The following is a 13,466-nucleotide window of genomic DNA, read 5'->3' as shown; positions in this document are numbered from 1 at the left end:
TTCTCACAAAGGGGAGCAATATAATCTGTACTGGTTTCATCGTGAGTGGAGTTCAGTCTCGTAAGTTTTTGGTTGAATTCGGTTGGGTTGGGTTGGGTTGGGTTTAATCTCATATGGATTGCTCGAACTCGATTGAATCTCATATGAATTGCTGGAATGGGGTTGAACCTCTTGTTGGTTCGATCTTCCTACGACTATTCTCCGAAGGCGTCGGTGATTTATTTCTGCACCTGGGGACACATATGCTTCAGTCACAGCTGCTCGATCTTCTGAGAATGTATCTTCTTCTTTCACGGTTTGGAGTCCCGTTCCTCGCAATGCTTGAAGACTCCATTTAAGAGCTATGAGATCATAATCTTTCAATCTCCGTTTAAGAGGTTGTTTATGAGTTCCATCCGCATGTATCCATGGTGCGGGCTCCATCATCATATAGGGATTTTTCCACCACGGTGAAGTAGGATCTTTTAACGAGCTTCTCACGCTCTTAGAAATCCAGGTTAGCCTGTAATTTAGATTATTATCGTCACCACCGCCGGTTTTCACCGTATCTAAATGCGAGGAAGAATACGGCAGAGATCCCAACCCCATCAGCTTGGCTAAGATAGTAGATTTATTGAAAGAACTAACCTTAAATGCCCCAATTGCTAGTAAGCTTCTGGCAAGGTTCCATAGGATGAAAGGCACAAGCTGGTTGATCGAGAAGATTAGAGTTACACCGAGAATGTCTCTGCAACAGAGTTTGGCTTCGAGAAAACGGCTGGATGTGGCGTTCATTGTCGGAATCCCATTGAATCCCACGATGGTTGAATATTCGTATATCATTTTCTGGAGGCCTTTGTGATATTGAGGCCGCTGTTGTATCTGGGACTCTTTTTGATAGATATGAGTGCTTTAATAAGAGCATCGGTTTCCTATAATTACTGAAAGTGCTGGGATCCAATGGAGATGCCTCCTTCTGTTTTCCACAAATTTCTCCCTTTCCCGCTCTATTTGCATTATATATATATATATATATGAGAGAGAGAGAGGCATAATGACATAGTTATTTTGCCTCGTGTTCTTTTTTTTAATAGATCATTTTTCATCTCAACATTTTAATTTTTAGTCAATACAAATCTATGGGATGAAAATCGATAGTTGACTGATGGTCAATACATGTTACAAACATAATAATTTTCACATGTGATTAATTGATGATGTGACATGTGTCATATCACTTAAAGTGATGACATGTCATAAATCATATCACATTAATGATGTAATATGTGTTAAATCACCCAAAACGATGATGTAGTATGTATGATATCACCTAAAATGATGATGTCACATCAATCAAAATGATGATATAATTTATGTCATGTCAGTAATTGAACAAATGTAAAAATTTTATGTCAGCAACAGGTGTTGTCAATTGTAGGTTTCCATCCAATAGGGATTGTTTTGACAAAAAAATTAGGAGTAAAATTATAAAAATGAATATGATGTAAAGTGACAATTTATACAAACGTTGAGGTAATTTTATCATTATGATATATATATATATATATATATATATATATATACACACATGGAGAGAGTAGGAGAGGGGGAGTAGGGGAGAAAGAAAGAGATAATCCGATTACACATAATGTAAAACTAAAAGTTTTAAATATGATTGTTGGATGAGGAAAATCAAATAATGAGATTAATCTTTTATTTTTTCAGTAAATATCTTCACATGATATTATTTTTCTTTGTCCTCCATTTTTTATAATTGAAAGCAACCTAGTTAAAACGTTAGAAATTTTTTTAGAGAGAGAAAGAAATAGAGTAATGATCTAATTACGTCTAGTGTAAAACTAACAATTTTACATATGATTGATTGATGAGGAAATCTAAGATTGAGATTAATCCCTTATATTTTTTCAGTGAATATCTTTTCATGGTAATGTTTCTCTTTACCCTCTATTTTTCAGAATTGAAAGCAACCTAAGTTAGAATGTTAGACATTTTTTTTAGAAAGAGAGGGGAAGAGAGATTATCCAATAACACTTAGTATAAAACTAAAAATTTTACATATGATTGTTGAATGAAAGAAATCAAAGATTGAGATTAATCCCTTATTTTTTTTTAGTGAATATCTTCGCATGGTAATATTTCTCTTTGCCCTCCATTTTTTAAAATTGAAAGCAACCTAAGTTAAAACGTTAGACTTTTGAAGGATCGAGGGTCTAAAATGTTCCTACTAATTAAATTATATAGCGAGCCGAAACTGAGTCTAACAAGTGTTGAATATTATATATTTTTTAATATTATTTATTTCTCATTTTTATTTGGATATTACTGATTCATTTATGTTTGGGCTTATTTTTGCCCAGGAACTTCATTTGGATTGATTGGCCAAAATCAGCAATGAAAAGGTAGAATTTGTAATTTTCCTGTAAACTGTGGTTACAGTCATTGCCACGACCTAGGGCACGATGTTTTTTGATCCTGACGCGCGGCAGATTCCAATGATCTGGTCAGTATCTCATTGAACCCCATATTGATTGATCAAGAGTGAGGTCGAAGATCAGAGTTACATCGAGAATGTCTTTGCACCTCAGTTTGGCTTCAGGAAAATGCCTGAATGTTGGGTTCATTGTTGGAATCCCATTAAACCCTATATTGGTTCGATCTTCTTATCATCATATTTTATAGGCCCTTTTTTTATTTGAGACTCTCTCACATGCCCTTCATTTTTTAGAATTGAAAGCAACCTAAGTTAAAACGTTAGACTTTTAAAAGATAGAGGGTCTAAAATGTTCCTACTAATTAAATTATATAGCAAGCCGAAACGGAGTCTAATAAGTGTTGACTATTATATATTTTTTAATATTATTTATTTCTCATTTTTATTCGGATATTAATTGGCCAAAACCAACAATGAAAAGGTATAATTTGTAATTTTTCTATAAAATGTGGTTACAATCATTGCCACGACCTAGGGCACGATGTTTTTTGATCATGATGCGGCAGATTCCGATGATCCGGGCAGTATCTCATTGAACCCCATATTGATTGAGAGTGAGGTTGAAGACCAGAATTACATCGAAAATGTCTTTGCACCTTAGTTTCACTTCAGGAGAATGCCTGAAAGTTGGGTTCATTGTCGGAATCCTATTATACCCTATATTGGTTTGATATACTTATCATCTATATTGGTTTGATATACTTATCATCATTTTTTGGAGGCCTTTTTTATCTGCGAATCTCTCATCTGCTCTCTTTTGGGGACATATAGATGCTTTAAGAACCTTAAACCCTAAACTTTTAAATCTAAGGTAAATTACATGTTTAGTACCTAAATTATCATTTTTAGTACGTTTTAATTCCTAAACTTTCAATTTGTCAAATCATACTTAACGTTTAATTTTAATTTTATTTTAGTACCCCGTTAAAAACATAAGTTTAGAAATAAAAAAAATGAAAGGTTTAGGTATTAAAATTGACAAAAACTGATAATTTAGGTACCAAACGTGTTAAGCTTTTAACGATACATACTAAAATGAAACAAAAACTAAACGTTAATTATGGTTTTGAAAAACAAATAAAAGTTATGTACTATCGGGGCATTTGAGCCCAGTTAGCAACTGAAGTGCCTTGGCTCTAACTGAGATACACCTGACATTTTTGACTAGGCAACTTGGGTTTCTTAGTACTCTCGCGAAGATCCTCATCTCCAACGTTGAAGTTAGGAGTATTAACTCGCTACGGGTCGGTCGCACGAACCCTCTCAACTAGCGACGCGAAAAGTCAATAAAATCTCATATCTAACTTTGACAACCTACACAGATATTCCCCTATGGATCACACAACGGTGGAAGATTCTATGGCTCGACATTCTCTTAAAGATGACCTTTCACTCTACTAAGCAAAACCACTAATTATTCTATCTCCGGACCCACCATCGTGAGGTCAACCAATATTCGTACTAAAACATCCCTTAGGTCATCTACTAAATTTGAATCGAGTCATCAAAGAATATCTAAGGTCACTCTGGTCTATTCTATTAAGGTCCACCAACTAAGCACTCAGATTTTCGCTCCTGGGTTCCTTACAGGAACACTTTTCCGACCTAGCTCACTTGACACCATCTACGAATGCATGCTCTTACGTCTATTAAAACCACATGAATAAATAAGATTTCTAAAAACATACTTGACATCTCTGATACCACTAAATGTAAAACCTTAGACCCGATTGGGCCTAAAGTGCCACATTGGGCTACCGAGGCAACCCTGATTTTTAAAACTTGCTCGTTTTCTTTTAAAACATACTTAATAGTATCATACAAATCAATTATTAAACCATTTTACAAACTGAAGCTCCATGACACATAATATAAAACCAAAACAATACATCTCGATGTTTAATAAAACAAATACATAAGTAAGGTTCTCCGAATACACATGCCCACTAAGCTATAGTACAGTGCTCTGAAGGAGATGTTAGAAGTCATGTTGCGACGATGCTCCAATAACTGCTCCAGCTACTAAACCGCAAACGAAAAATATCCGAAGGCTGAGCTTTTAAAGCCCAACAATATAATTGATAGACTAAAACATCATTAAGAGTTTCATAAACATAAGCGTGTTAAAGATTATGTACTAAGCAGTAGACACATACATGATATTGATCAAGTGTTATCTACTTAAGGCTTAACTGATTTTTCATTAAAATATGGGTCTCACGCTTCCCTTAGTCCTTCCATAAGGGCCTCGCCATTAGTACACCTCTATTGGGTATCTACTCAGACTGTAACTCTAACTCGACTGTGTACTACATATGTAATTTTGACTAGTATTTGGTCTCACAAAGTCATCAGACACTAAGAACTATGGATATCATGTCCGGCTAATCCACCCCTCACGAGTGTTAGGCTTTGCACCCGAATTAGCCGTCGAAGTGCCTTGCACACTTACTGTGGTGTATCCGGGTAATGACATCACACCTGTCAACCTACCACTCGCGAGTGCTAATGATGTAAGGCATTTGTACCTTAACAAATTGATTGTGGATCTAGGAAGGAAGCAAAACAACCTGCACAAGTGAATGGCTCGAAAAGAGATGGTTAAGGGTGGTAAACGTATGGGTGAATAGGCGGGCTGTTTAAATGAGAGATGGAAGCGGAAGATGATTGAAATGGCTATGGGTTATGGCTACGAAACAAAGGGATGGTAGTGAGGATAGTATCTTGAAGAAGTCTCAAAGAAGAATCAATGCTATAAAGAGCAAAGACCCAAACTTTATATTGCTTCTTCAAGGGGTGGTATTAAGTACTTTGACCCACTAGTTATATGAACCTAGGAATTAGAAGTATCAAGGTGAAAAGAAAAGGGTTGACACCACAAGTATAAAATACTTGATAAGTTGATAAAAGTCACCAGGACTTAAGGAAGAGAATAATCTCACTTATGTTAATCAAAAGGTCTGAGTACAATTTGTGATATGATTTCCTATTTATAGTAAATGGAGGGGCATGGCCGAATAGAGACATAATGGTTCGGCCAGCCCATGTATCTCCCTATAAAGACATAATTTAAATGCTAAAAGAGATGATGGTTCGGCCCTTGATGGAGGGAAATGATCCTTGGCCGAATAACACTTGTATCCCTTCAAATTTGCGCCAAATGGGAGAGGAGATGATGCTTGGTCGAATGGTTAAATGGCTCTTCATCTTGGCGCCTAAATGAGTCCACATGTAAGGCACATGGGGGCTGGTCATATGTCATGCACATGGGTGATCTAGGGAGCCTTGTGGTGCATCCTTGTGCATGGAATGATGGCTGGTCATGTGCTCCATCTTAGGCATGCATGTGTCTCCTACCAAGCTAGCTTGAGTGCGGAGCTAGTTAGCAAGCATGGGCTATTTGTGAACAAGTTCCTAGCCGAATCCTTATGAGCTTCATAACAGCACGTTAAGCTATATTCAGCTACCATTGACATCATTTTTTGACAACTCAGCTCCAAATAGTTCAACTAGCTGAGTTTAGCTAGCCTTGAGCTCCTCCAGCTGAATTGAGTTTTTCTTAGTGTTCCATGAGCTGCCTTGTACTTTGTGAGCTGTTTGTGAGCTGCATAGGACATCCAAATCATCCACCAAGATACCTCATCGTGCATCACACTCCAATGTACCTATATGTGCAAGGAAACAAGGTAAGTACATGGTATTGAGTTGTTATGAGCTAAATACCTTGCTGCCATGTAAGAATAAGGTAATGTGAGCTATGATTGAAGGTGATGAGCTAAATATATCATCTTATAATATGTGTAAAATAATGCATGAAGCTTAAGAGCTAATATGAATGCATATGATCTAATAAAACGAATTATAATGATGCTGCCTTGATGTATATAAGGTAATCATGTTTAATATGATTATAAAACTATCCTAATATGCTTAAATATCAATGTGCATGTTGTATCCATACTAAGTTATATAACTAATATCCTTATCATAAAATGTATTATAATAGCATGTAGTATATAACATATATATAATAATTTCAATATAAAGGTGTTAAAGAGTACTCCCTTTATTGATGAAAACGTGCTTGCATCAACTAAGCCCTCGGTACATAGCCAGCCGTAAAAGTGCCTCGTCCACTTGCTTAAGGTATTATCAGATATACAATGCCACTTGACGATCGTCACAGCCTGAATTGGACTAATACGACTATACATGAATATCTAAGGCCCAAAGGCCACACGAAACTGACATCGCTAACTGAATCCTCGTGAGCATTCATGCCTCGTGCCCTCACTAGCTCCTGAAGTGTCTTATGCACTGACAATGCTCCACTAGGGCAACTAAGGTAACTGGGTATTCCCCAGCATAACTTGGCTCACTAAAGTGAGGCCATTCTCTCACTAGATGTTATGTTGCTCGTTCTCTATCCAGAACATTATACGAAGACTTATTGGTCGAATATTATTGTTATTTATTACACCGTTCCACTTTGGTCGTTAATTATTAAAGGGTAATTTACTCATTCTTTACCTCTAGCGAAGTATTTAAGCATTCTCGGGGTTTTACGATGATTTCTGAGATTGTTGTTCACTGAATGTAGTATTTGCTAGCTCGATACCTGGCTCGAGTTCAACTCTGAGTAGCGACACTCTGATCGTTCTAGTTAAACTTCCTTTAAATACCTGTCGGATTGAAAGGATGACTTACACCTTATAGGTCTACTGACATTCTCAAAGCCCACGCTCTCTATTATTTTTGAATCTGGCTTACTTGTTATACCATTAATAGGTACATCCCTTACAACAATCCTCATGCTCCACTATCCTTATATGTACTCGACTAAAGATACTTCGATGTATACCGCTTAGAATAGTTACCACCTGCTTTAACCCGCTCCCACAAGTGTTTTTAAGTATGTTAGGGCATTCAGGTCCCTCATGGACCCATTCTTACTATTTCAGATTGTTCTTAGCTCTTATGAGCCTTAACCGGGTCAAAACTGACCATCCAAAGGGAGTAGTATCGATACTCTACTTCTAGTATTGATACCCTAGGGTCAAGTATCGATACCCTAAGGTCAAGTATCGATACCCCTATGAGTATCGATACTACATTATCGATACTCTCCCTAGTAGTATCGATACTCCCAACCTGAAACCCTAATTTTCCCCAATTTAACCAGTATCGATACTCGAACATGAAAATGGTTTATTTAGGCTCGTGAATCACCCAAAACTCATCCTAAAGGCCACGATTTCGTTTTTAAACTTGTTTTCAAGCTTTAGAAAGTTAATTAGGGTCTTAAAGTAGCATAAAAACATCTTCTTAATCTCTAATACATCATTTGATCATAAAATCAAATATAAACCCTAAAATGCTTAAATATACAAATTATAGCAAATCTTCATACTTATAATAATTTTAACACTCCAAAGGATTAAAAATACACTACCTTGGTTTTAGAAACCTGAAATGAAGCCCCTTTCTTAGCCAAACTCCTATCCTTGGTGATTTTGATGAAAATCCTATTTTTCTCTTTAACTATAAAAACCCAAGGCTTGATTCATTAAAACGATGTTGCTGGAGGGATTTAGAACTAAAATAAATCATGAAAAGACTTAAACTATTACCTTTGGCTTTAACCCTTGGAGAGTAAGAAGAAGAGAATGAAATATGAAGGAATGGAAGGGAATTAAAGAAATAAATAGGCTCATTTTTAGAAAATGGAGGAATCATGCTTTTGGTCTTTCTTCATTTTTTTAAAAAATCTCCTTTTTGACTAATTGGGCTTCAAACTCAACCTAATTAAACCCAACACGGCCCAAAGACTTAAAATATGAATTTCATGTGGTCCACTTACCTCTCGGGTAAACCTGAAACTAGTAACCCGAAATTTAGGGTGTTAAACCTTATCCAATAATTCCTACTTGACAAATTCATAAGCTTTTGTGAAATTTGATTTAAGAACAACTCCCTTTTTGTTCTTCTCTTACTCCATAAATATATTATTTCTTTTGTAATAAGAATTCCATAAAAAATCTATATATCCATTTAAGAGTTTGATGTTATTACGTGAAGATAAATAACATACATCAAAACTAATCTCTTCATATGCTTATCGGAAAAGATCGAAGTATTAACACGTCAAACTCTTAAGTGATTTTTGTCGATTTTGAGTGGATTTCATGAAAAATCCATACAAAAGGAAAAAAAAAAGGAATGGAATGAGAACATTTTAATATAATTCTTATCTAAAATTATGATAGTGATAGACGACGATTGATCCACAATATCTGTCGAAAAATATAATGTTTACTTGTTACCTTGAATGGTTCTTGATCCGATAGGAATTATTGTCGGGATTAATATAACTCCAAAACATCCTCAACAATAACATTTATTTATTTATTCATAATTTTATTTTATAGATGAAACTCTAGTCTCTCTAAATTGTGAACAACTTATTTATACAAATCTTTATTATTTTCAAAGAGAAAAGAGAAATGAAAGTACAACCAACAATTTTTTTTTTTGAAAGGGGAGGTTTTGTGTATTTTTATTAACCACATACAAAATCACAATGCAAACGTGACCTTATTAAAAAACCTCCCTACACCTACATAGAGGAAAAAGAGTGTACCACGATTATGAATCTAGTCCAAAATCAGACCATTCAACGAGCCATGATTCACAATAATGTACATCAATGCTTCCAGACCTAATACACATCCAGTTAACAATAAAAACCAACCAAATACTATCAAAACACAAAGACCTTAAAGCACCACCTATTCACGCCCACGTCACAGCACACAAACAGTTAATTCTAAATTGACTTATTTAAACAGTTATTTTCACATTTTCCATATAACTCGGCATCCAAATAATAATAAAAATAATAATCCCACAATCTCGTAACATAATCTGACCTTACACACCTCGGTAATTGCTTTAAGAGCCTCTTGGTCGAATCCGACCTTTGCTTGAATGAGAGGCCCTTTGAACACCAGCATGACTTCGAGGATGTCTTTGAATCTCGCTTCCTCTTTGAGAAATTGATTGGACCTCGATTCGAGTTTGGGATTTTGATTTGACACAATTTGAATTTGGGATTTTGACTAGACCTCGTTTCGAGTTTGGGATTTTGAGTGGACCTGGGTTTGGATTTGGGATATTGATTGGACCATAGTTCGACTTCGAGAATTCGACTGAACCTCAGATCGATTGGACTAGTGTTGACCCCTGCGTTGGTCCGGTGTCGGCACGATCATTTTCCAAAAGTTTTGGTAGTTTTCTTTGCCGGAGGCTACATATGCATCCTTCATTTCCTCGGCTTCTTTTACACACGACAAAGATAAATTTTACAAGTAAGAGTAATATTGACTCAAAGGGAATAAAATTGCCAATAAATGTTTCAAAGAAGCTTAAAGGGAGAATAATATATAACTAAACTACTGCGCTGTTGTTGATAATTGTGCTATTCCTTTGAATCTATATTAGCAGAATCAAGAATTTCTACCCAAAGAAAGAGCTCAACTTCTTCCCAGATGCTTCCTTGTATCTGCTATGAATTTGTCTTTTCTTCTTCTAGTTCTTTGCATCTTGCAAATAAAATATAGGCTAAACTACATAAATGACCACCCAACTATGGTCTTGGTATCGAAATGGCCACCATTTTCAAATTTGCATCAATATGACCACTAAACTATTTAAATGATTTCAATATTGCCACATGTCTTTAACATTTAACGGGAGTATTTAATTGGCAGTTAACAAAATTAGTATACTTAGGGAACGAGTCCTTGTAAAGTTAAGTATTTGCAGCGCTGACACCCTACTTTATTTTCTTCCATTTTGGTCAATACTTGTATATGGTTTGTTTCCTTGGATTTTCGTTTAATGCAATTTGATCTTGATTTTGTTTTTAATTTGTCTAATGTCTTAATTTGAGCTATTAACTTTAAAATCATTTGTTCTAGTTATGTATTAAATTTATAGATTAAACCCCCTAGATTTTAGAATTAATCATTCGTTGAGTCAATTCTCACACTGATAATACATATGTTATATAACTTGTTCAAGTTTAAGCAGAAAAATAAAAATAAAATAACTTAATTGCATTTGAACCCAATATCAGTTACAAACCAAGTAAAGCCTTAACCAATAGGCTAAATCTAATATTTAGGAATCAAGTAAAATATTTTTATATATTATATATTTTAGTTAATGATATAAATAAAAATAGACAAGTGAGGGCTTAAATATAGGCAAACTGAGAATATGATAACACTTAAATAGCTAAACAAATTTAATATATTATTTATAAATAATTTAAGATTTTAAAATTTTAAAATTAAATTTATTTATTTTATATTTAATTATTGATGATTATATATATATATATAAAATTATATTTATTTATCAACAATTATATTTATTTAAATTAAAAATTTATTTAACACACCCGAACTCTCGAGCACAACTTAAAATGAAACGAAAAATTTATATTTTGAATTTTAACCATTTTTTCTTTTGATTATAATTTGATATTAAATTAGTTTTGATAATTTCATATATTTATAATCATTAAAAAATAAATATGAAAATAATAAATTTAGTGTTTAATAATATTAAAATTTTAAATCAATTATAAATAAATTATTAGATTTATTTTAGTGATTTAAGTGTTGTCATATTCTCAACTGGTCTAGATGTAAGTTCTCACTTATCCGTTTTTATTTTTTTATCATTAACTATAATATATATATATATATATATTATAATAGATCCTAAATATTAGATTTAGCTTATTGGTTAATGCTTGCTTGGTTACTAATTCATTTTGCGTTCAAATCCAATTAAGTTATTTTATTTTATTCTGCCTAAACTTGAACAAGTTATATAACATATGTATTATCATAATAACAACAGTTAGAATTAGCTTAGTTGTTAAGGCATGTGCATGTTATTCTTGGGACTCAAGTTGAATTCCCTTGGGTATTGAAATTCATCTTTATTTATTTTCACTTCAATTCAAAAGCAACATGTGTCACAATTTGATTGGAGAAATAAATTTATTAAATTAAATTGAAATTAGGACCTAATTAAAAGTTAATAATTAAAGTTAACCTTGGTGATTGAATTGATTAAGTCTAAAATCTAGGGGATTTAATCTATAAATTTAATACATGACTAGAATAAAAGATTTTAAAGTTAACTCTCAAATTAAGGCATTGGACAAATTTAAAACAAAATTAAGGTCAAATTGCATTAAATGAAAATCTTCGAAAACAAATCATATACAAGTAGTGACCAAAATGGAAGAAAACATAGCAGAGTTACAGCGCCATGAATACGTAACTTTACAAGGACTCGGGCCCTAATTATACCAATTTTGTTAACTACCACGTAAACACTTCCATTAAATGTTAACGACAGATGGTTATATTGAAACCATTTAAATAGTTCAGTGGTCATATTGACGTAAATTTAAAAATGGTAGTCATTTCGAGACCAAGCCATAGTTGGGCGGTCATTTGTGTAGTCTACCCTAAAAAGTTTATAATTTGCTTTTTGACATGGAAGAAAAAATTTCTGAATTTTCCCTTATTGGAAAGTGTAATTGTTACCTTCAGATAAGAATTATTCTGAGGACTAATATAACTCAAAAACATCCTCAACAATAACATTTATCGATTCATAATTTGATTGTATTAGATCAGATTGAGAACAACTTTTTTATACAAATCTTTATTATCTTCAAAGAGGAAGAGAAATGAAAGTACAACCAACTGCAACAATCTTTTAACAAACAATTAATTCTAAAATGACTTATTTAAACAGTAATTCCATATAACTCAACATCCAAATAATAATAATAATAATCCCACAATCTCTTAACATAATCTGACCTTACACACCTCGGTAATTGCTTTAAGAGCCTCTTGGTAGAATCCGACCTTTGCTTGAATGAGAGGCCCTTTGAACATCAGCATGACTTCGAGGATGTCTTTGAATCTCGCTTCCTCTTTGAGAAATTGACTGGACCTCGATTCGAGTTTGGGATTTTGACGGGACTTGGATTCGAGTTTGGGATTTTGATTCGACCACAGTTCGAGTTTGGGATTTTGATTCGACCACAGTTCGAGTTTGGGATTTTGACTGGACATCGATTCGAGTTTGGGATTTTGATTCGACCACAGTTCGAATTTGGGATTTTGACTGGACCTCGATTCGAGTTTGGGATTTTGATTCGACCACAGTTCGAATTTGGGATTTTGACTGGACCTCAATACGAGTTTGGGATTTTGATTCGACCACAGTTCGAACTTGGGATTTTGACTGGACCTCGTTTCGAATTTGGGATTTTGAGTGGACCTGGGTTTGGCTTTGGGATATTGATTGGACCGTAGTTCGACTTCGAGAATTCGACTGAACCTCAGATCGACTGGTGGACCGATGTTGACCCCTGCGTTGGTCCGATCTCGGCACGATCATTTTCCAAAAGTTTTGGTGGTAGGTTTCTTGGCCGGAGGCTACATATGCATCATCTAATATCCCAAGCGCTCTGTTCGGATTCCCAGAACCGTGAATTGCTTCGATAACAGCTGCTCGATCATTTCGGGACAGATGTGGATACACTTGCTTTAACTCGTCATCCTTCATTTCCTAGGCTTTTTTTGGCACAGCAAAGATAAATTTTATTAATAAGAGTAATATTGGCTTAGAGGAAAAAATTTGCCAATATATAATTCAAAGAAGATTAGAAGGAGAATACTATAACTAAACTGCTGCTGTAGTGGTTGATAATTGTGCCATTCCTTTGAATTTATATCAGCACAATCAAGAATTTCTACCCAAAGTGCTCAACTTCTTCCCAGATGCTTCCTTGTATCTGCTACAGATTTACTCACATTAACAAATAATATTGATATTATTTGTGTGTATATATATAAATTAACCGGGTACTCAGGTA

The 13,466-nt window shown here is 34.3% G+C and overlaps 1 protein-coding gene across 1 annotated transcript; it reads right to left on the bottom strand.

Annotated features, from left to right (window-relative positions):
- Positions 1 to 12,382: 12,382 nt before the first annotated feature.
- Positions 12,383 to 13,244, bottom strand: LOC120178437. The gene is made up of 2 exons (XM_039184281.1): positions 12,902 to 13,244; positions 12,383 to 12,541 (listed from the first exon to the last, which is right to left on the bottom strand). Exons 1-2 carry the CDS (start codon positions 13,154 to 13,156, stop codon positions 12,425 to 12,427), a joined length of 372 nt encoding a protein of 123 aa, XP_039040212.1. The 5' UTR covers positions 13,157 to 13,244; the 3' UTR covers positions 12,383 to 12,424.
- Positions 13,245 to 13,466: the final 222 nt, after the last annotated feature.

Source organism: Hibiscus syriacus, unplaced genomic scaffold (assembly GCF_006381635.1).
Source record: "Hibiscus syriacus cultivar Baekdansim isolate YM2019G1 unplaced genomic scaffold, ASM638163v2 tig00112349_pilon, whole genome shotgun sequence".
Lineage (NCBI taxonomy): Eukaryota > Viridiplantae > Streptophyta > Magnoliopsida > Malvales > Malvaceae > Hibiscus > Hibiscus syriacus.
This window is presented reverse-complemented; position numbering and strand designations above follow the sequence as displayed.